At 37.7% G+C, this 23,974-nt stretch overlaps 3 protein-coding genes across 3 annotated transcripts; all 3 read right to left on the reverse strand.

Moving 5' to 3' along the window:
- Window positions 1–239: 239 nt before the first annotated feature.
- LOC114474611 (extracellular calcium-sensing receptor-like) lies at window positions 240–3,970 on the reverse strand. The gene is made up of 6 exons (XM_028465030.1): window positions 3,777–3,970; window positions 3,372–3,657; window positions 2,477–3,271; window positions 2,174–2,401; window positions 1,400–1,523; window positions 240–1,156 (listed from the first exon to the last, which is right to left on the reverse strand). Exons 1-6 carry the CDS (start codon window positions 3,893–3,895, stop codon window positions 240–242), a joined length of 2,469 nt encoding a protein of 822 aa, XP_028320831.1. The 5' UTR covers window positions 3,896–3,970.
- A 3,728-nt stretch (window positions 3,971–7,698) lies between these two features.
- On the reverse strand, window positions 7,699–10,783 carry olfcj1 (olfactory receptor C family, j1). Its single transcript, XM_028464161.1, has 6 exons — window positions 10,667–10,783; window positions 10,274–10,559; window positions 9,332–10,144; window positions 9,013–9,243; window positions 8,739–8,862; window positions 7,699–8,606 (listed from the first exon to the last, which is right to left on the reverse strand). Exons 2-6 carry the CDS (start codon window positions 10,523–10,525, stop codon window positions 7,699–7,701), a joined length of 2,328 nt encoding a protein of 775 aa, XP_028319962.1. The 5' UTR covers window positions 10,526–10,559; window positions 10,667–10,783.
- A 577-nt stretch (window positions 10,784–11,360) lies between these two features.
- olfch1 (olfactory receptor C family, h1) lies at window positions 11,361–15,336 on the reverse strand. Its single transcript, XM_028464160.1, has 6 exons — window positions 15,143–15,336; window positions 14,763–15,051; window positions 13,675–14,481; window positions 13,364–13,591; window positions 12,379–12,502; window positions 11,361–12,256 (listed from the first exon to the last, which is right to left on the reverse strand). The coding sequence occupies exons 1-6, from the start codon at window positions 15,319–15,321 to the stop codon at window positions 11,361–11,363; spliced, it is 2,523 nt and encodes an 840-aa protein (XP_028319961.1). The 5' UTR covers window positions 15,322–15,336.
- Between the last annotated feature and the right edge of the window lie 8,638 nt (window positions 15,337–23,974).

Here is a 23,974-nt window from a genome sequence, read left to right on the forward strand (position 1 = left end):
TCGGCAGAATGAAAAACACAAGGTGCTGCGTTTGAAGAAGAGTTTGATGCTGTAAAAGGCATCACCGTGTTAATAGTTACTTGTCGATAACGATGCCGGACTTTTACTGACGTATCGGGGCCCCTCTTCTGGTGTCGGTATTAGCACAGCATTAGTTTAAAACCTACTCTGAATGCCCAGATCAAATTACATCCAATCTGTTGAGAAAGACTACATTCATATAAACATGATGGTACTCTTCAAAAATTTGATTTTGCTACTCCTCTTCCTATCATGTTCTTTTTAGTATTTTTATCTGGCTTCAATAATATTACATAACATTTGGGAAAGAAAATACAAAATAAAAGGCCAAAACTGGAGGCAAGAATAGCAAAAATCTCCACAGCGACACTGAACTTCCCAGGTGAGCTGACATAAGCAGGGATAAAGGTGATCCACACAGCACAGAAAATCAACATGCTGAAGGTGATAAACTTAGCCTCATTGAAATTGTCGGGGAGATTTCGAGCAAAAAATGCTAACAGGAAACATAAAAAGGCTAAAAGGCCAACGTAACCTATCACTGCCCAGAAACCAACAGCTGAGCCCAGAGCACACTCCAGGATGATTTTGTCCTTGAGTTCTTTCACGTTCTTAAACGGAAAAGGTGGAGAAATGGTTAACCAGAGGATACAAATTAGAACTTGTATTAGAGTGAAACCCAAAACACTCAGTCTCTGCTGCACCGGTCCAAACCATTTCATAACATTGCTGCCTGGAAGCGTCGCTCTGAAGGCCATTAAAACCATCATTGTTTTCCCCAGAACACACGAAATACAAAGAACAAAAGTGATGCCAAACGCTGTGTGTCGCAGCATGCACGACCACTCGGACGGCTGGCCGATAAAGGTCAGAGAACACAGAAAGCACAGAGTCAAGGAGAAAAGCAGCAGGAAGCTCAGCTCGGAGTTATTCGCTCTGACAATTGGAGTGTTCCTGTATCGGAAGAAAATAAACGCTACAATAATGGTGAGACATGTTCCTAATAAAGATGCTGTGGTAAGCAGAACACCCATAATTTCTTCATATGACAGGAACACAGCCTCCTTCTTTACACAGGTGTCTCTTCTTTTATTTGGCCAGAATTCAGAGTGGCAAAGCACACAGGTGATCGAATCTGGAAAGAGGCGATGGAGCAAGATTATTAGGAAAGACTAAAATTATCACACATGTTCAATAAGATAAACAGATGTTTGAGTAAGTTGCGAAAGTTTCAGGACAGAGACTATTAGCATCACTGTGATCAACACAAAAGCCTCAGCGACGAAGAAAATTTGATTAAGACAAATTTATCAATGTCTGACAATATGTTTTTAAAGGATTTGCTGCAATATAAACATGATTATTTACTAAACCAAACCTGTTTTATTGCTGATTTTTCCATCAGCACATGGTACACAGTCATAGCAGCAGACAGGCTTTCCTTTCTGAAGCACCTTTCGTGTTCCTGGGGGACACCTCTCACTGCAAACTGATACTGGAACCTGCAGAGAAATGAATTGTTTTTTTTTTTTTTTTAACATACCTAAGTTATGTATTAATTATGTACAGTTATGTCCTCATTTTTATAAATAAATTAATACACCAATATGAAGTAGTTAATGTGACTTATTCTTTTTTTAATGTAACACAGATGAGGTTTTAATATTCAAAGGTAAAACTATTTACACAAAATGTTCACAGTTCTTACAGTAAACAATTACACGAATGAAATCAACTGTAAATGCAAACTGTCCAACTATAAAACATCTGCCAAAATATGTTATGTTAACTTTTTGAAATAACTAACTTACACAACTCTAACATCAACTATACCTAAACCTATGTTGCTTAAAAAAAACAACAAAAAAAACTATTATGAAAATATTTACTACTATTATTTATATTTACTTTTTTTCTTATATGTGGACTCTCTTGTGGACCTTCAGTTCAGACTTTTTTTTTTTTTTAATATTTCCTTTGTCAAACATCACATTTGAATGGTTTATCTTCTTAGTACACTCTCACATGTGACTGCAGCTGAGCTTTTTGAGTAACATTTACTACAAATATCACATTTAAATGTTTTTGGCTCCTGTATGGAGTCTCATGTGTGACTTATTTTAATTATTACAGTCATACCAAAAATACTTACTTGATGTGAGTTCTGTGCCCATAGTAATGAGTCATTTTGGACAATGAGTTGCTGGCCGACTGGCAACGATGCATCATAAAGTCCAACAGTCACAAAGTCGACAATGTCTGTTTTTCTTCTCTTCCAGTTCACGATCTCATACTTTGCCGGAGGATCTCCCTCCTCAGTAAAATACACCTCATCTCCATCTTTCGTTTTAAAGTGAACTTTTTTCAGGTGCTGCAAAATCTAGAAGAAGAGAGATCTTTTAATTTGATGGAACTTTCAAATAACAGGTGTACTTAAAGTGGATGTAAAGCTCACCATGGATGGCTCAACCTGCACCTTTTTGTTACAGGTTTTGTCACACATCAGAACATTGTGTAGAGCATAGGCTGTAGCATACACTGCTTTATATACATTGTTAATGATGGGCATGAGCGACATGTCTGTGAAGCTGTTTTGTACTTTGCTCAGATCCTCTTGTCCAGTACACTCTCTCTGAGTGTCTGCTGAGGTTATGCCCGACTTAAACCGACAGCTGAACATAGTCTCCCAAAATTCTGTAAAAATGTCAGTGCCTGACGCCTTCAGTGGCTTCACGTCCATCATGAACTCCTTCAGGCCGCTGACATGCGCTTTGGGAATGGAGAGACCGATAGCTCCATCCAGGATGTGATGTGTGTCCATTGATGCAGTTTGTGAATCAAAAATCCAGGCTTCTGTGCCAACCCACTGGTAGCCTGTCAGTTTGTGGCGAGATAGCTCATGTATTAGCACATCCATATCCATGAGAGAAAGGAATGCTACAATCACCTTAGAGGTTGACGACTTAATTATTTGAGTGATCCTTTGGATCTTGTCGGCAGAATCTGTTCTGAAAAAGGGTACTGAATACTCAAGGCAGATTCCCAGCTGTTGGGCATTTTCTGTAAACGTAGCCATTCCATTGTTGCCATAATCATTATTTGAGCGAATAGCTCCAACCCAAGTCCAGCCAAAGTGTCTGACTAACTGGGCCAGGGCTCTGCTCTGGTAGTGATCACTGGGTATTGTTCGGAGAAAGGATGGATACTTGGTTTTGTCACTTAGACATGCACAGGTGGCAAAGTGGCTGATCTACAGAGACACAATAAACACACATTTTGCTTTAGCATAAACAAGCTGAACAAGATAGTTGTTTAAAAATGTCTTTTCACTTTTAGCATTACCAACCCACCAGTGGTATATGAAATGGTCCATTCACGGTTGCTATTGCCATGGAAGGAGTGGAGGAGGTTTCCCCTATCATGACCTGAACTTGTCCAGGTCTGGAGCATGGAGCCTCAGAGAGTGTAGATATATTTTCATTCCCATTAGCCAAAGCCAGTGCCACTCTTACACCTCTGGCAATGGAGCCACAGATATCATAGATTTTGTAGCCCAGAGTGATGCCTGGCAGTAGATCTGTGCTGTTATTGATCTCCTCAATGGCAAAAAGCATAGCCTGGGCAAACTGGAAGTCCCTGAAATTTAAACTAGATTCAGAAGAAGATTAAAAAGATTAATATTTTTATTTAAATGCAATATTTTTAATCTCCGCTGTTTTTAGTTCAAAATCTTCTACTTTTATGGTTCATATTACCTGGTGCATTCCAGTGGCTGTGGTTTGCGCATGAAGGAATCTTGTCTGTCTTTCCAGCTGCTGTGGAAAGAAAAGATTGCCCCTAACATGATCTCCCCATCTTTTGCCAGCTGTGGCATCTCAGGTTCCCCCCTGCGCTTACACAAAAGCTGTTTCGCAGTACAGGAAAATACTATGAGCAACAACTGAACAAGAGCGAAACCCGGCTCCGACAACCTCAGCCTAAACATCACTGTTTCTAAAAGAAGATGTGAGAAACCACATGGATCATCACATGTAGCTTAATGTGGATCAAATCATTTAGTATTTATGTGTGTTCCACCCCAGTGATCCATAAGGTGGAGCATGAGCTGAGCGTGCGCGTAGTTTACAGGGGGCAGGGGGAGCATTGCCCCTCCCTAGTTGTTAAAGGTTTTCATTACAGTTTTACCAATTCTTAAAGACAGTGTAAAGTAACTTTTACTGATTTTTAAAGCAACCCAAAGCAGCACAAGTTGTCATTTTGACTGAAAAATCTGCTAAATGGTCCTGAATGCTTCACCTCCTATTGAACTCAATGGGCTGAAAGGGGTGATTCACGTCATCAATGACATCATTTCAACATGGCTCTCAAACGGTGAAGGCCCATTTTTAAAAGTTCATGAAACGAATATGGTGCAAAATAATGTGTTTTGTTAGGCATAGATCTTCTAATAAGGACATGTCAACGGTTTTAGGCCACATTTGGAAAAACAGTAAGGATCCCTTTAATGCATATGTATAGTGGTGTATAGGGCCGGGACAACGCGTCGACGTAATCAATGATGACGCAAAAAGTACGTTGACGCAAAATGTGCGTGTCGATGCGTCGTCTGACCAAAACAAAGATAGTGGCGCCAGAGAATAACTAACGCAAGTGGTTCCTCAGAGTTTCAAAAGTGTAAGGCGCGTTGACGCGACAGGAAGGCAACACTTGCTGTGACATCAGCAGCAGCAGCACACGCACACACACACCGAGCCAAGCGCAAAAAAACACATTCTCCTACAACCACGTGCGTAACATCAAATGGCTCTCACCATTAAAATATGAACAAAAAAAGCTTTGCTCTTTTACTGAGTCAGGGTGAAAAGTTGCTCTACACCAGTGGTTCCCAATTTTTAATATAGAGTCTAATGATGGAATGAATGAGTGATAACAGACATTTTAAAATATCAGATTTTGCAATTAAGTGGAATAAAACAGTATTTAGTAGCTCTTGAATAGATTTATTTCTATAGTTTAGTTATGTCATCTCCCCCCAAATGTGGGACCAAGACTGACCCTTGTATTTTCAGTTCATGTTCTAACCAAGATTTACATCATCATTATTATAATTATAGTTTTAACTAAAAATGAACATTATAAAACCCAATATTTGTTAATTTTCCAATTTTTCTCTTTTTTTGTTTTGTTGGAAAAGCACTTTCTGTATTAGCGTTTGGAATTTGAGTTTAAGAAAAATGTGAGTGGCAGAGGGTATTACTTTAAGTCGCTGTTATTTTCATGGGAATGAAGAATTAAATGATGCATTTTTTTCAGTAAGCAAAGCCTGTGTGTTTTCAACATAAATCTTAAATTCTGTTGGTTGAGGAAGGACACCATGACAGGCTGCCGGCTGCCACTGTCTTTTTATTTTTTTATTGAATGCTACCTCTGTCTCTGAATGCATTATTTTGTACTTTTATATTCTTACTGAACTTTATTTTGGAATTTTAAGTTGAAGAGCAATAATTATATATTGCAATGTTAAGGAATTCATTTTTTGAATAATTGCTAGATTAATCATTTAAAAAATAACCGTTTATCCCAGCCCTAGTGTTGTATCATATCATGTAGAACATAACAATAACACTGCTTAATTTGAGCAACTTTCACTGTCTCATTCTTGAGGTTACAAGAGGGTGCTGAACATTTCAATGTGCATTTTGGATTGCAGCAGTTCATGTACTGTATGTACAGCAGCAAAAAAGAAGCAGAAAGCGGTAACCCACATGATTTTATCATGTATTTACAACATTAAACAACGTGTCAATGCAATTTTTTTGTATTCAGCATTATCAGTTATGTTACTAATCATTTTTGCATTATTGTTTATGTTACACACATTGTGGTTGGCGTGAATCTCGAGACGTTCTATATATTACTTTCAATTTTTTTTGCCCCCCCTGGCAATTATCTCAAACTCCACGTATGGAGCTGAGATTGAAAAAAGTTTCTGTTGCTAGGATGTTTAAACTCATTTTTCTCTTGAAAAGTAGGTGTTGTATTTTTATCCAAAGTAAATGTTATAATTTTGATTGTTATAATCATATCATAACTTACTAGCAAATAACTCTAATTTGATTACGATTGATTTATTTATTTTACTTGACAGGACATACACAAATACAAGTTTTAGGCTATGTTCAGACAGCAGGCAAATCCGATAATTATCTAATATTATGCGATGTGACTGTCTGAACTACCAGGTTACGTTTATCCAACCTATACATTTTGAAATGCCATAAACGTCACAATTTTGTGTCCCAGGAGGAGCGGCAGGGGAAAAAAAATCTCTGGTGAGGGACAGAGTAGAAAGTGAAAATTAGTTGACTGTTATGGCGCTGACTTCAATTGTACAGAAACTTTATTAGTGCCACACACATGCTTGAATGAGATGTCTTCATATTTACTTCCGTAAATACAATGGTTGCGTCACGTATTACCTCAGGACCACTTTTGCGCATATACGTCACCTTAGGGTCACATTCAGGTCATACTCTAACTTAAAATTAGGTTGGAGGAGGGGGTCTATGTATAAATGGGTGTTATTTAATATTGGAAATTAGGTGTTATACATTGGCTTATCAGATATCGGCAAAAAGCTAATATCGAACACCTCTAATTTTAAATGTTGATGTTATTGGTAAACATTTTTTTCTTCTATTTTTAGTTGCTGTAACTAACAACACAATCCTAAATATACCCAGAATGTCAGACAGCTCCATTTTGAATTTAGGAAACCAGAGTAGTTTTTGGGAGAACGTGTGATTATTTATTTATTTATTTATTTATTTACATCACATGCATACTAAACCTAACATACATGTTTATGAATTGTTGGAAATAACCAGAATCCCAAGCACAGGGAGAATATTGTAAATAAACTCAGTTTTTTTGCTTTTTATCTTTGAACAGACCTGGTGATTGGTGGGAATATGGATCATGAGTTGTGTTGGTGTGGTGTCGTTACTGCCATTATAATAATATATTATATTATTATTTGGATGAAATAATGCTAAACTTAATTTTGAAGTTTGTTTGTTTTCCTTGTGCTTGTGGGTGGTTTCTCTATGTATTCTGCTTTCTCATTGAATCAAAAAGCTTATATTTCAATGTTACATGGGGTTGCTTAAAAATCCCTTAGGACTTAAAAGGTGTGTGAATAGGAATGGTGTATAGTCCAAGGTCTACCCCAACTTATACCTGATTTGAACAGGAAATTGACACCAGTGAACCCCATGACCCTGTGCAGGATTAAACTGGTATACATGATGGTAAATTAAAGATGAATAACATGTTTTTAAACTGTGATTATAGGTAACAAACCCCATGGAGTGATAAAGCATTTCCTTTTTATATCCTGTTGTAAATGTTCAGTCGTATAAAATAATGAACACGAGATACTGAAGTTTCTTGACGAACATTTATTTTAAAGTTTTTTTCCATCCAGTTTGTAGGTCAACAGTGACTGATAAGTAAAGCAATAAAATATGGACATTTATAATCTTGTTTTCATCTTCATTTAAACTCTTGACTTACAATCTTCATTTACACGCACAAAAAATATTATAGTAGTCACAGAATCATCAAACACTTCACATTTAATCAAAACTCAATCAATTTATTAATGGATAAACTACATTAAAGACTTGTCCCTTTGCCCATCAAATGCTTCTTTGTGTTTTTCTCAGGTTTGAATATTATGATGTAGCACTTTGGGAAAAAAATACAAAACAGCATACCATAACTTGAAGCAAGAATAGCAAAAATTTCTACTGCAACAGTGAACTTCCCAGGTGAACTGACATATGCTGGGATGAATGTGATCCAGACTGCACAGAATATTAGCATGCTGAATGTGATGAATTTAGCTTCATTGAAGTTATCAGGCAATTTACGAGCCAAGAAGGCTAGCAGAAAACAAAGGATGGCTAGAAGCCCTATGTACCCCAACACAGCCCAAAAACCCAAGGGCGAGCCGAGGGCACACTCAAGTATAATCGTCTCTTTGTAATGATTCATATTTTTATTGGGAATAGGAGGCTTCAATGTCAGCCAAAGTATACAAATAACAATTTGTATCATGGTGAAACCCACAACACTGAGTCTTTGTTGCACTGGCCCGAACCATTTCATGACATTGCTGCCTGGAAGTGTAGCTCTAAAGGCCATTAATACCACTATTGTTTTCCCCAGAACACAAGAGATGCAGAGGACAAATGTGATGCCAAATGCTGTGTGTCTGAGCATGCAGGACCACTCAGACGGCCTGCCCATGAAAGTCAGCGAGCACAGGAAGCACAGGGTCAAAGAGAAGAGCAGAAGGAAGCTCAGCTCAGAGTTGTTGGCTCTTACTATGGGAGTATGTCTGTACTGGAAGAATACCAGTGCGATAAAAATGGCCAAACATGCTCCAAAGACAGAAAAGGTCACCAACAGTATACCCATTAACTCTGAAAAGGTGAGAAATTCAATAGCCTTAATGTCACAGTTATTCCTCTCCATGTTGGATTTGTACTCAGCAGGGCATTTGTCACATTTCACTGCATCTGAAAGCATAAATATGTTTAAGCTGGACAACACACACATTTTCAAATACAACAATAGTGTAGTGACTGAGATTTTGCCCAAAAGAAAAACAACGAGTACAAGTGTAAATACGAGGAATCCTGTGGTCTCACTTGTACTTTTGCTGAACTCCCCATCAGCACAGGTGATGCAATCAAAACAGCAGATAGGCTTGCCTTTTACGAAAGCTTGCCTTGTACCAGGCAAACAGCTCTCACTGCAAACAGACCTGGGAACCTGCACGTCACAACATAACAATTTAGTCATAACTGGAAACCTAGACCTTTTTTTCCTTCAAAGAATAACCTCATGCCTTTTTAACTTCAGAATCAATATTATTTAGTCATTATCTATAAAAGATAAACATTGATTTTCAAATAAACTCACCTCCAGATGGTGTCCTGCCCAAATGGCTTTCACACCAGCTTTCATCTCAAACTGTTGACCCTTGGGCCTGGAAGCATCATAGTTACCGATGGTTTCAAAATGGATGTACCCTGTCTCATCCATTTGCCAGTTAACCAGAGCATAACGTGCCACAGGGTCTCCAAGATCATCAAAGAACACACTCTCACCAATCTTAGTTGTAAAATTCACTTGAGTTAAGTAGTACAAAACCTGCATGGGAAAAAAGCATTACACTGTTAATTTTTGTCACAAATGTTTAGTGTGTGGATGAAAGCAACGGTTTCATTGTTTTCTTTACCTGCCATGGTTGAATGTTTTTACCATCAGCACAGGTATTATTCTCAAAAGGCCCTTGTCCAGCTTTGCAATTAAAAAGCAAGTGTAGCGCATGGGCCACTGCATATGTGGCCTTGTAGACATTATTCAAAAAGCTGGCATCGGTCACATCAATGAAGCGTGTCTCTGTGTCCCACAGTGACTCGTTCCCATTGCAGGCTGCTACAGGACTTTGTGCTTTTGGAATCAGGGCACAACCAAACAGTGTTTCCCACAATTCCACCAGTCCCTGATTGCCCAGTGAGGTGGAGGGTTTGCTTTTGGCTAGAAACTCCTTCAGCCCTGGTATGTGAGCATTTAGTGCTGAAAAACCCACGGCGCCCTGGACAACTGCGTAGTTTACTGGAGAGGCAATGTAGCGGTAGGTAATCCAGCCCTCACTTCCGACCCACTGCAGTCCAGTCACATTCTGAGCATGGAGCTCTTTAATAAGTATATCAAGGTCTGTGCCATCAGCAAATGCCACTATTACCTTAGAAGTGGATTTTTTAATGATATCGACCACCTCTAAGAACCACTTTTTGGGATCAGTGCGATAGATTGCCACTGAGTACTCAACACACACACCTTCACTCTCAGCTGCTTCCAGAAAAGTGGCCATTCCCCCATTGCCATAGTCACTGTTGGTCCTGATGGCTCCCACCCAAGTCCAGCCAAAGTGTTTTACTAGCTTTGCCAGTGCTTTGCTCTGGTACAAGTCACTAGGAATAGTTCTGAAGAAGGAAGGATAGTCTCTTCTGTTGCTAAGACATGCACAAGTAGCTGAATGACTTATCTATTGAAAAATAGAAATAGTACATTTTATCAACCACTTCACACTGACTTTTTTTGTTCAGCATGTGTTTTCCCATAATTGAACAACACAGTTAATGGTTCAGATAGCATTCAGGCTGCTGAAACTTACCACAGGTATATGGAAGGGTCCCATGGTACGGGCAATACCAATGGTAGAAGTTGAAGTGGTATCACCAATGACTGCATGGGCAGTGGAGAGACTATCACAACTATCTGTATCGCTGCCCTGCCTATTCATGAGGTTTAGTGATGCTCTGATAGACAGTGGGATACTGGGGCAGGAATCAAAAATCCTGTAACCTAGACTCACTCCTGGTAGCAGCTCTGAGCTGTTGTTGATTTCCTCTATGGCAAACATCATTGTGTATGCGTACTGGAGCTCTCCTGGATCCAGTCTGAACAGTGGAGACAAAATATGCAAGGTATTTGAAGTTAAATCTGGGAAATATGTCATGACTCAAGGAGCAGAAAAAAGGAATACATTGTTTGTTAGTAGTCTTACCCTTCACACTGTATTGATCCTGGGTTAACTTCAGGTAATGGATTAGCGCTGACTGGGTTCTGATGGAAGGAGAAAATGCCTCCAATGTTGATGTCTCCCTCCTTTGAAAACTGGGATATTTCTTTTGTCCCATATGTTTGACATACGGGTTTCTCGCCTCTCAGAGCCAGGAAGAAAAGATGGAGTATGGTGCATATCAGCAGCATAGCTGTTCACCTGAGTATGTGCAACTCAAGGCCTGAAGACAATCCTCCTTCAATCCAAGCCTTTTATAGGAACTTGGGTGGAACCTTTGTGAGCCTTGTCTCTGTGCCCACCAATGGAGTTGGCTTATAGCCTACTGTTAGAGAAGCTTCTCATATGCTATTATTTTAAAGCTTACATTCTCCAAAATAAACACATCTTTACCAATGGTCATTGGTAAAATCTATCTATCTATCTATCTATCTATCTATCTATCTATCTATCTATCTATCTATCTATCTATCTATCTATCTATCTATCTATCTATCTATCTATCTATCTATCTATCTATCTATCTATCTATCTATCTATCTATCTATCTACAGTATCTGTTGGTCTGTCTATCTGTCTATCTGTCTATCTGTCTATCTGTCTATCTATCTGTTGGTCTGTTTATCTATCTATTTATCTATTTGTTGGTCTGTCTGTCACACATTTAGAATGGTCTGGATTATTCTCTCCCCATCATGTGTTTTTTAGTGTTCTTCTCTGGTTTCAGCAGTAGGATGTAACATTTTGGAGCAAATATGCAAAAAAACAAACTAAAGCTTGAAGCCAAAATGGCGAATATCTCTACAGCGACAGTAAATTTTCCCGGTGTACTAACATAGGCAGGGATGAAAGTAACCCAAACAACGCAGAAAATCAGCATGCTGAAGGTGATGAATTTGGCTTCATTGAAATTGTCAGGTAGCTTTCGTGCAAGAAAAGCGAAGATGAAGCACAGCATTGCGAGGAGGCCAATGTATCCCAACACAACCCAGAAACCAATGGAATTCCCTAAATCACACTCTAAAATGATCCTTTCAGTGGCATGAGCAGTGTTTTTGTTTGGGAATGGAGGGGATATAGTCAACCATAAAACGCAAACCACTACTTGGAGTAAAGTGCACCCAAGAACACTGGTTCTCTGAAATGGGGCAGAACACTGAGGGACAGTGTGTGCTGGCCTATCAGCATTAAATGCCATCACTACTGTAATTGTTTTAGCGAGGATACATGACAGGCACAAAGCAAAGGTAATGCCAAAAGCAGTATGCCGCAGCATGCATGACCACTCCGTCGGTTCGCCAATAAAAGTCAGAGAACACAGGAAACACAGAATCAAGGAGAAGAGTAACAAGAAGCTTAGCTCAGAGTTACTGGCTTTGACAAGAGGAGTTTGGCGAAACCAGAAAAACACACATAAGACCCCCAATGTTAGACAAGCTCCAAAGACAGAAATAGCAGAAAGTAGGGTCCCCATTGTCTCCTTGTAACTGAGGAACTCGATCACCTTTGGAACACAATCACTGTGGTCTTCATTTGACCAGAACTCCAGTGGACACCGTGAACACTCTGCAGAATCTGGACAGAAAATTGCAGAACTGAAAAGAGTTACTTATGTTGCTGCAAATGATCACGGTTTAGCTTCAATGTTTCAAGACGAGCAATTACGGTACATAGATAATGGAAAAGTTTTTACTCACTGCTGGAGTTGGTGATTTCTCCAGCAGCGCAGGCGACACAGGAGAAACAGCAGATGGGTCTACCTTTAATAACAGCCTGTCGAAAACCTGGCCGACAACTCTCACTGCATACAGACTGTGGCTTCTGCAACAAAACCAGAATTTCAGTAACTCAGAGACATCTTAAAATCAACAACATCAGTATTATTTAGATGTTCTGAAACTTTCCTTTCTACCAGCATTAGAGGTGTTACTTGGGGCATAAGTTGTCTTTTAATCTGTATTGTAAATGCCAGTGGGTTAATCTGTTGACTAAACAGCCAGAAAAAATACAAAACTGTCTTATATTTGTCATTTATTTGCCATTTATTTCATGTCATCACATCGATAGTCAGGTTATTAAGACCAAATAGCAATGCAATAGGAACTGGGAAGTTGATGTCAGTTGACACTATAACTTTCCACTCGGGTTGGTTGCTGTGGTTTGACTTAAACTATTTTTGAACAATAGACAAGTAAAAAACATATTTTCTCTGTCACTCTTAGCCACTACTTCTCTAAGACCTGACTGAACCACTTAAGATTTTTTAGCAAAGGAGCATGATCTATTGTTAAGAAGTAAATTTACCCCTTTTCCATTATGCTCTAAAAAACAAGCATTGTTGAAGATTCCGTTTTTTTTCTCTCATCTAATTTTTTTTATATATAAATATATTTAATGAGCAAAGGCATTTCAAACTGTGGAGAAGCACTGAAGGCCAATAGAAACAACTACTATCTTAGGACTTTACAGTCCACTCTTAACTATAAGACCTCAGTTTTATTTTAATGCATAGATTTTTCAAAATTTCAAATATATTGGAAAAGTTGGGGTTCATTAGACTTATGCAATAGTCTATATTGCTGGGTTTTTTTTTTTTGTTTGTTGTTTTTTTTTAGTTTTCAGCCTCAGCTGAGCTTTATCACTTGCAAATGATTTTTTTTTTCCACAATTGGTGCAGATTACCTTGGAAGACCCAGATTTCCATGTTATGTTTAGTTCCTTCATGGTAAACTGTCTTCCATTTGGTAATGAGGCATCATAACTCCCCACAGTCACAAACACGGTGTCTCCTGCTTCATTTCTTTGCCAATTCACCAGCTCATAGGTTGCAGAAGGGTCTCCATTTTCATCAAAATAAACTTTTTCTCCTGACTGAAGAGTAAAATTTACATTTTGTAGGTGTTCCACGGCCTGTCAGAGAGAAGAGGTGGATCAATAAGGATATAGGAAACTCTAGATTTACAAGATTCTTGATATTGCTGAATTTATTTTACCTTTTTTAGGTTTAAGTTATCCTGCCATCTACATGATGAATTCACCACATCACTCTGCTGTTCACATTTTAACATTGCATGCATGGCATGAGCTGCAGCATACACAGCCTTATACACATTGTTAGATATCCTGAGCTCTGACACATCGGTAAAGGAGTTGTTGATGGCTTGTAGTCTCTCAGAACCGGAGCACTTAGTCTGATCATGAACATCAGGTTCTAAGCTGCAATCAAAGGTTGACTCCCAAAACTCTTTCAGCAGCTTATTCTGAGGGTTCTGACTTGGGTGAACATTGTACAAAAATTCTTGCAAACCTGTAATCTTGGTCTTTTTGATTGTGAAACCCAAAGCTCCCATTAGTATGCTAGCATACTTTCTATTTGCCAAATGGCTTGCAGTAATCCAGGACTCACTGCCCACCCACTGCAACCCCGTCAAGTTCTGCTTCAAGGCCTCCTCAATAAAAATAGACATTTCACTTTGAGCCAGGAAAGCAATCAAAACCTTAGCACTGCCCTTACTGATCACGCTCACCACCCGTTCAACTTGTTCACTGGAGTACGTCCTTGAAATGGCTTCTGAGTACTCAACACAAACCCCCTCCTGACGTGCAGCAGCGATAAATGTTGCCATTCCGTTATTACCATAGTCATTGTCACTTCTGATTGCCCCAACCCATGTCCATCCAAAGTGCTTTACCAGTTTTGCCAGAGCTCTGCTCTGAAAGTAGTCACTGGGGATTGTTCTGAAGAAAGAAGGGTACTCCTTTCTATTACTCAGACAAGCACAGGTGGCAAAGTGGCTGATCTAGAAATATAGAGAAGAAAAGAGAAAACCAACTATAAAACATAAAAATTCGATGAAATATAACAACAGCATTATATGACTTCCAACCATAGATACACATACCCCTTGTGGTTACATGAAAACATGATCAGATTTGTTTAAGGTCAGAGTGATTTAGAAAAAAATAAAAATGCAAAATCTAGATAAAATATACTTGAAAAAACTGCGGGTACAGGAAGACACCAAATAAAGTATATAACAAATAGAAGAATCATAATAAATTCAGGCATGATGGTATTTACCACAGGTATTTGGAAAATCCCTGAAATTTGTAGCATCACAATGGTTGACGAGGACTCAGATGCTCCGATGATAAAATGTGCCGATGACTGACCGGAGCAAGTTTTTCCCAAAGTCTTCTCCTGTCCATTCATCAGACCCATCACCGCTTGCATTGATGGCAGCACTGAACCACATGTATCAAAAATCTGATAACCAATGGAGATATTTGGCAGCAGAGTGTGGTTGTTGTTGATCTCCGTAATAGCAAAAATCATTGTTTGTGCAAAACGAAATTCTCTGAGATTAATCCTGAAAGAAATCAAGGTTGGTTTTATGTCAACAATAATGAAGAAAAACAACACAAAACAACATACACACAAAAGTAAAACACAATATATACCTAGAGCAGATGAGGGGCTTTGGAGTATCTGTCAGAGTGAGCGATGGCTGAGAAATATGACTGTGAATGGAAAAAGCTCCCCCAATGATAATATCTCCTTTCCGGGATAATAGGGGGAACTCTGGTCTGCCCAACATCCTGCAAAGTGCGGGATCTTTCTCCTCTCCAAAGGCTCCCATAGCAACCACAATAAAAAACATCACACACATGCAGCCCCACATGACCTTAAGTGCAACAATGTAACCTGAGCGCGGGTCTCCTTTTGGCTCCTTTCAGCAGAACTTTATACATTTACTGAAGATGATGACGGAGATCCTCTCATCAAATCAGGCTCATGATGATGATGTCAGAATGCCACGTCAGGTCACTCTAAAAAACAATACTGCTTGCATTATCATCACCTACCTTCATTACGTTAATGTACTGTGTATGCTTTATAAGGAAAATAGTATTTTATTTTCTAAAAATCTAATCTACATAGTCAAAGAACAACTATCCTTCAGATAGGCCTTACAGATCTAATCTCTGATTACTGGATGTACATCTGTTTATTGTAATCTTTTTGCATGTCGTGAACACTTGTTTAAAAAAAAAAACTTCAGGAGTACTTTTGGAAACATTTTAACTAAACTAATGGGGAGCAGCATTTTAGCCAGATGTGACGTAACCTTGTTTTCACTGTCCACCTATACATTGTTTTGTAAGTGGATAGTGTTTCACAAGTAGTGAAAATGGTATACATGTTTATCTGTTTGAGCCAGAGAGTGAAAATGCTCGTAAGGACAGTAAGTCTAGCTGGTTCTAGTGATTCTAAGGGGGAAAATGCAATCAGAGATTCAATTCAATTTAACTTTATTTCTCTAAAATACAACAAAGTCATGTTAAAGCACTTAACAAACTATAGAGTTCATAGTAAGAAAGAAAGAACCCAACAAGATCTGCATGAACAAGCATTTAGCGATAGTGGGAAGAAATCTTCAGCGGAACCAGGTTCAGGTGGCAGCCATCTTCTTCGACTGGTTGGGGTTAGTGGACAGGAGGAAGAACAGTACAGAACAGAAGGATTGTCCATCCGAGTGTTCTAGACTAGTTGAGCCGCGGAACATTGATCAGTCCATCAGTCCATGTGCAAGACGGTGGCGATCTGATGTGGCTATGATGTCATGGGAGCTAACATAATGTCCCATTAATTCAGAGCTGAAGACCAGTACCTAGGTGACCTGTTCCACTAGTCTACCTTGGGTAAAACACAAAAATGCACAATTCCAGTCCAACATCGTTTATACAGTCAATTGTGTGTTTGGTGTGAAGTTATTTGCATATTCAAGCCCAATCTTTGAGCAAAGGGGCAGTAGCTCCGTCCACTTCTGTAAGGCTTCCAAACACTGTATAGCTAATGACTACTGGTATGAATATTTTACAACACATTGGTAAAACACAGTGCAAGATAACTAAGAATAGAGTTAGCTCATCATTTCAGTTTGATTGTCCTATATAAATTTTACAATGTTGACTTTAAAGGAAGGCCAGGACTTTATTAAGTATAGCTGATAGGTTATTTATTTATTTATTTTTTCTGATTGTTATCAAATTCTATTAACAGAAAATGAGATGAAACATCCATTCATCCATTTTCTGATGTGCTTGTTCCTTATCAGGGTCACAGGGGTCTGCTGTTGCCCATCTCCACTTCTTATCAAGCGCTAGGTGGACAGGGAGCCAGTTCATCACAGGTGAGCTGAAACAATGTTTTTTTATTTTTTATTTATTTATTTTTTTAATTAAAATTCCTTTTTAGTTTTAATTGTTTTTTTAACAGTTGCAGGATTTGGAAAGGCAAATTAAAGCCACACTTTTGACATTTGATCTAAACAAAGCGTTTAACATCTGACTCCACAAAGCACCGAGCCATGTGATATTTAATTTGATGTTATTTCATTCTTTCAGCCACAGTGGTTCTTAATAATTAGCCGATGTGCCTCTTAGGCTAATTTTAATGAGGGGAAAAAAAGGCTTGCTTGTGTGTTTTGTTGGGATGCCTCTTTGTTTATGAAACACTTCCGACCCTCTCTAGGTTTGTCCTTCTGGGAGCTGATTTCAGAGGAAGTGGAAGTGTGTGTGGTGCAGATGCCTCAGGCCTGACCATGAAAAACATCAGAGGCACCTGCCATTCACAAACACACTAATAAATCAAAAATTCCCTGCAGACTCGAGCCTCTCATGAGTTTCTTTATGTCTGGAAAAAAAACAATAAAATTGTTTTCTTTACCTTAAAGAATGACCTTTGTTAAACCTATAATACAAGTCCTGAAAAAGAACTTTGTGTTAAAGTAAATTAATAAGCATGAATAAAATAATTGATTGTATTTTAAAAAGATATTGGTGGTTTTAGTCAATGATGTGAGATAAAGGCTCCTTCAAGCGTTTTCCTCTCAGTTCTGTTAACGGGTATAGTGGTGTTAGTTCACTCTATACCTTTTACTGGGGCCACAGAAATGTGATTTTCTGATCTAAGGGCCACATTAAAACCATTCATGTCAGAACGATAACCAATCTGAGCATCTATAACAGGGACGAATAAAGTGTTTGTGTGTTTTTGTTGGGTTTTTGGAGTAATTTCTCTGTGTTTTTTGCTTTCATTCTGTCTATTATTCTGTTATTTATTCATTGTCATCTAGTGTTTCTTTGGAGTAAATGTTTTGTGTTTTGTTGTCCTTTTTTCTGAAATTTTCAGTAATGTATGTTTTCTGGAGTTATTTTGTGTATTTTTGTTGTTTATTTAGCATACTTTTTGTTCATTTTGTGTGTTTTTGTTTAATCGTGTGTTTTTGCTGGGTTTATAGAGGAATTTTTGTGTGTTTTTGCTTTCATTCTGTCTATTATTCTGTTATTTATTCATTGTCATCTAGTGTTTCTTTGGAGTAATCGTTTTATGTTTTTGTTGTACTTTTTCTGTAATTTTCAGTAATGTTGTATGTTTTCTGGAGTTTTTTTGTGTATTTTTGTTGTTTTTTTTAAGCATACTTTTTGTTCATTTTGTGTGTTTTTGGATACATTTTGTCATTATCTTTGGCGGCCGCATAAAATTATACCGAGTGCCGCATGTGACCCCTGGGCCACTATTGCCCATGTCTGCTTTAAGTAAGTAAGTATTTTTGCAATAATTACTTACTCTAAATGATCATTAAACATAAATAAATGCAAGGATAACTGTCCCGTTGTGTGTTAGCCTCAGAAAAGGACAGGACACCATGTAAATCTTTCTTTTTTTCTTTTTTTACCCTATGTTTGCAGCAACAAGCTCCAATTTGCAGTTTGTCATGAACACTTGATGCATATCAAAGCAAATCTCTAAAAAGCAAAAAACAGTTAAATTGTGATAATGCAGATAAATGCAATAGAAAACAGTTGGCATGTATCAAAGGATTTCTTTGTGTTTAGTACACTTGATAATTAAAGACATGTTTCTGATAGAAAATACAGGGTTAGGGTAATATTTCACCCTCAAAGGAATAACATTACACCGACGATGGCACCATCTTCTGGAATTACTGTGTCGTTGCACATAACAATAATTCCACAGGAACATCTTGTGAAAGAGAGAAAGATACAGATTAAGCCTAGTTATAATTTTTTAAATTATACTTTAAAGATTGATTGAAGATCAGAATAGAAGAGTTTAAAATAGTGCCATGAAATCAAAAACAAGCTTTAGGTCAGGGGTTCTCAACTGGTGTCACCCTGGGACGCACATTTTGTCGCAATCATTAAATTGCCAACCAACTAAATTTAGTTTTTCAAAATTATCTTTGTTGAAAATATACATCTATAATCTTTTTTTTAAAACATAAATCTATATATTTTTCTGTGCAACTTGCATTTCACAGCATGCCTGTGAGAAGAAAAGTTTATTTCAAAATAAAAGACAAGTTCAACATGAGAGACATTGTTTTGAACCAGTTGTCCATGACCCACCCAGTACAGGTCCGTGACCCACCTTTGGGCCCTGACCCACCAGTTGAAAATCGCTGCTTTAAGCTATGACGTAGGAAGTAAAATGAAAAGATAATTAGGAAAAACTGTTGTAACTACTTTTCTAAATTAATAACTTTTAAATAAACATGTACAAAACTACAAGATAATGTGTAAGAAAATGAAATCATTTTAAAGTACACAAAAATCCAGAACAATTAAAGAATGCAATATATTTTTTTTGATAGATTACTCAAGCAGTGATGCTACCTCATGCTAAAGGTTTACTAAACATGGGTACAACAATATATTCAATTTACCTGTGCTAGGATAGTTGTTTTAAAAAAAATAATTATTGAAAAGCCTGACAGATATTGTAGATGCAGTCAATGCAAAACGCTAATCTTAATCTCAGATTTAAACATGTATATACATTTTCTTAAGTGGTAGGGGTTAGCTGTGCAGAAACTGCTATTTACATTAAAATGAAACTCAATTAAACATCAAAGCAATTCCTTAAAGTAAAAATTAGGCACTGGTAACTTATTTTAGGCTTTTGCATTGATACTGTGGTATATTTACCACCTGATGATTTTGGATCAGTTTAAAAAATTAAATCATCATTCATTCCTCAATAACTTCACTTATTTCATCTGGATCGGATGCCATTTTTTTTTTTTTTTAAATGGGGGTGCCCATACATTTGGACCCCATCTATTGTTATTAATGGTGATAGAAAATTCTTCCAAGCCTTTAAAGTGTGATGAATGATCATGGTACATGATCAAGATCTCTGATCCAGATACCTGTGAATATCTGGCAAAATAGAGCTCTCTGAGTAATACTTACAGAATACAATTCAATTCAGCAGTCTGTGATATCTGTAACATTTCAAATTTCAAAGAGTGACTTTTTCTGAGTCACATTTAAAGAAATCTGAGAAGTCAATCAATTTGATTTCTCAGGGTAAAGGTGAATTGTAAATTAGAGTAGTGTGTTGTCCAGTGCTAAAACCAAAATCAAACCAGAGTAACACAAACAAACTCCACACAGTTTCCTGCTAATCCCAATGACCTGTGTAAATAGAGTAGAACCAGCAACTCTACCACCATGCTGCCTGAAGCTTATGGTGAGGTCAGGGTCAAAGAGCAGAAAGCCACGTGGCTCTTGCCAAACTTGACATTTACAGGTCATTTCAGGGCAATTTTTGAAAAGCCATATTGGGCAAGGCAAGGCAAGGCAAATTTATTTGCACAGCGCATTTCATACACAAGGCAACTCAATGTGCTTTACATGATCAAAAAGTGCCACAGAAAACTTTCAACAGCTTAAAATCAATAAGAACATTAAAATCACCAGTAAAATCAATTCAAATCATCAACAAACACATGACATCAACAACATGACCAAAAATCTCTCTCTCAATCATATGCAGTAGAGAAAAAAAGTACCTTTAACTTTGATTTAAAAATGTTCACATGTGATGCTGACTTCAGCTCTGCTGGCAGTTTGTTCCACTTCTTTGCAGCATAACAACTAAAAGCAGCATCACCATGTTTACTGTGAGCTCTGGGCTCCACTATCTGACCTGTGTCCATAGATCTGAGAGACCTGCTGGGTTCATACCTGACTAACATCTCACTGATGTATTCTGGACCAAACCCATTCACAGATTTATACACCAGCAGCAGAACTTTAAAGTCTATTCTGAGGCTGACTGGGAGCCAGTGTAAAGACTTTAAAATGGGACTAATGTGTTCTGACCTCTTTGTTCTGGTTAAGACCCGAGCTGCAGCGTTCTGAACCAGCTGTAGCTGTTTGATGCTCTTTTGGGGGATTCCTGTCAGAAGACCATTACAATAGTTCAGTCTGCTGGAGATAAAAGCATGGACCAGTTTCTCCTGATCTTTAATAATAGTAATGTGGCTGCTCCATCTATTTGAGCACTGAATTTGCCAACATAACCCGGATATTGTTTCAGCAGATCAGTTATGGTGGCCTCCTTTATTTATCTATGAACAATTCCATCCACACTTTATTGAATCAGCAAAGCACAACTGAGATGCTTTTAAACTAATATTATTTTTTCATCAATGAGAGTTACATTCAGTGAATGCTGTCAAAGTCAATAAACTCTTGGCTAAGACAATTATCCAGAGGAAGCTGATGCTATGACTGCAAGACTATAAAATTTAAGAAAGACGATTACTTTTTTCTGATGCAATACATTTGATTCTTGATAATATTGCTTTTTCTGTTATTTATATTTTCAGGACACACAAATCTATATACATGAAATGTTTTATACAATAGAAATACAGCTTGACGTGTTTTTTTCTTCCTATTTTTGCAGCATAGTATATTGTTTTTTATAAGCACATTGACATTTATTTCAAGTAAGAAATACAAATATCTAAACATGCCAATTATTACATGAAAGTAACACTACTGAAATGGAAGGCAACATTGTGTGTTCACACGCACACACACGCACACAAAGCTTCAGTTCAGGCTCAGAAATAATTAATTTCCAGCTCAGCACCTGGGAACTCCTCTTTCAGCCTGAGGCCCAGATGTCATCAGTCTTGTTGGAAACACTTACTTGTCTTTGCTTGCCTGGTTCATCCCTCGATCTTTCTTTGGTCCCCATGGGTAAAAAGAGGCAAATTGGCAGATTCAAGTTCACGTCATGGCCTTGCTTTTCTTTCACGGTGAGCACAAAAACAAGCTTAACTGCTCCCCATGTGCTTCATGCATGTTGTCAGAGTTATGGTTCATTGGTTTATTAACATTTCCCAAGCAAATCAGAAACAAACAAGACTTCTTAGTGACAGAGCGAGACATATCCTACTTTAAAAATATATATGTTTTAAAAAATAAAGGCTTTTTAAAAATTAGGAAAAGGTCTTAATTTAATTAACATTTAATATTAAATGCAAATATACATTTTTTCATAATTCAAATTCAAATAAGTAATTAATTATTTGTTCATTTTTTATTTAAGTGATTCAGGCGAAGGGGATGTTTATATGCTGCCTTATAGCTAAAACACAGATTGTAATTCAAAAAGGCCTTCATAGTTGAATTTGGAATGTCCTCATCAAACATTCTGCAATGTTTCATCATGTAAAGCACAATAAATGGCTTTGTCATTGAAATGCGGAATACAAATAAATGTATACCTTGCCGTGCCAGTTTTTGAAATGAAAACAAAATGATATGTCCATTTATAGGTTTTAATTATGACTAATTTTATGTAAATCTTATGAGTTGTGTTGAACAGTCTTGCAATGTTTTATTTAAATTAATGATCGTGCAAGTCCAAATAATTCAAATCCATTCAACTTTATTTGTATCGCGCAATTTACAACAAAGTCATCTCAATGCGCTTATCAAAATATAAAATTCCTAATAGCTTGAAATGGTACAAAGTACTGAACAGTCAGAGGTTAAAAAAAAAGGTTTGGTTACCCAAAACTGAAAAAATAATGTACAGTTCAGAATTATACAAATAGGCCTTTTTCAGGAAACACAAAGTGAGTTAACAATTTAAAGCTTTTCTGCAGTAATGAAGGTTGAATCAGCCTTGAAAGCTGGTGCTATTAATTCCTACAGGTGTTTTAACTTTTCTTGGTTACTTCCAACCCCCTCTGTCAGCATAAAAGCAGTGTTGGAACACACTGTGGTACCAGACCCTCATAAACATCAGGTGAACAGTTTTGTTCATGGATTCCAGGATGTCTTGTTCAACTCAAATTGCTTATTTGTTCTATGCTTTCATTTCAGAGTGCAATGACACAATAAACTGAATAATTTTCAGTAAAACACTGGAAGAAGTGCGTGTTGTTCTAAAACTTTTGACCGGAGGTGTATATTCACTTGATTTATTTGATAACAACAGAAGAACGTGCACATTTTAACCATTTACCCTTACATACCGTACTAGTCCTGTAAATTTTAGGTAAGAGAATATGCATGACTGGAATAGTGCAAAATGGTCCAATTCATAAAACTATGACTATTAACGATGAATGTCCTTTAGTTAGATGTTGGTTTCCAACAGTAAGGCCTTCTTCAACATGTCACCAATAATTCTAAAGGTGTAACGCCAGCTCTCCCTCACTTTGGGTATGGTTTATCCCAGAATGTGTCTGTTTATCATAACCATTCACTGTGATTGTATTCTACAGTTCTTAGAAATGAAAAAGCATTCATGTTAAGTTAAATGGCAACTCTCGAGTAGTAGAAGAAGAGGAACACGTTCTTGTGTTAATCTGTATTACAAAGTAGGAAAAACATGGTCTGCTTGAACATGTTATTACATACTACATTTTAATAAGAATGCTTTAAAGCTGCAGTATGTAGAATTGTGAAACTGGAAAGGAAACTACCATACCCCCCTCCCCTTTTTGAATCTACCGGGATCCTCGTGATTGCACACAACCAGCAGCTATATGCAGTGGCTTTGACGCAAAATCTGGCGACTTTCCAACTCCTCGTAGCAACTTTATCTTGTGTTATTGGAGAGTTTTCTGATGTTTTCGCGACTCAGACAATGAGGAGCAGCTGCTGCCGTAAGCCCCTCCCAACCACAAAGCTGACAGGCGGTCAACGTGATCCCAGCTGCAGGTCAGAGCAGACCCACACCATTCCATGTTCACCCCGCAAATTAATTGTGCATGTTCTCTTCAACTTTGATATGCTTTTCCAAGGTTTACAATCAATTTATTCCATCTGTTAATACTCTCCCGCTGAAACCACTACATGGCGCGATTGCCAACAGTGTATCTGCTCAGAGTATGTTTGGGCCTTTAGACTGTTGCTTCTCCATGTTGTTCTTTCTTTTTTTAGATGCTTTGT

This window comes from Gouania willdenowi, chromosome 13, assembly GCF_900634775.1.
Source record: "Gouania willdenowi chromosome 13, fGouWil2.1, whole genome shotgun sequence".
NCBI classification, from domain to species: Eukaryota; Metazoa; Chordata; class Actinopteri; order Blenniiformes; family Gobiesocidae; genus Gouania; species Gouania willdenowi.

Excerpts from the sequence above, each read along its gene's own strand:
- olfcj1 (XM_028464161.1), bottom strand. The coding sequence starts at position 10,525 with ATGATGTTTGCCATAGAGGAAATCAACAACAGCTCAGAGCTGCTACCA. Across the intron at positions 10,145-10,273 it reads GACCCTTCCATATACCTGTG|ATAAGTCATTCAGCTACTTG; the intron begins GTAAGTTTCAGC and ends ATTTTTCAATAG. Across the intron at positions 9,244-9,331 it reads AAAACATTCAACCATGGCAG|GTTTTGTACTACTTAACTCA; the intron begins GTAAAGAAAACA and ends TTTCCCATGCAG.
- olfch1 (XM_028464160.1), bottom strand. The coding sequence starts at position 15,321 with ATGGGAGCCTTTGGAGAGGAGAAAGATCCCGCACTTTGCAGGATGTTG. Across the intron at positions 13,592-13,674 it reads ATAACTTAAACCTAAAAAAG|GCCGTGGAACACCTACAAAA; the intron begins GTAAAATAAATT and ends TCTCTCTGACAG. Across the intron at positions 12,257-12,378 it reads AGAAATCACCAACTCCAGCA|ATTCTGCAGAGTGTTCACGG; the intron begins GTGAGTAAAAAC and ends TTTTCTGTCCAG.
- LOC114474611 (XM_028465030.1), bottom strand. The coding sequence starts at position 3,895 with ATGCCACAGCTGGCAAAAGATGGGGAGATCATGTTAGGGGCAATCTTT. Across the intron at positions 3,658-3,776 it reads CAGCCACTGGAATGCACCAG|GGACTTCCAGTTTGCCCAGG; the intron begins GTAATATGAACC and ends TTTAAATTTCAG. Across the intron at positions 1,524-2,173 it reads GGGCACAGAACTCACATCAA|GTTCCAGTATCAGTTTGCAG; the intron begins GTAAGTATTTTT and ends ATTTCTCTGCAG.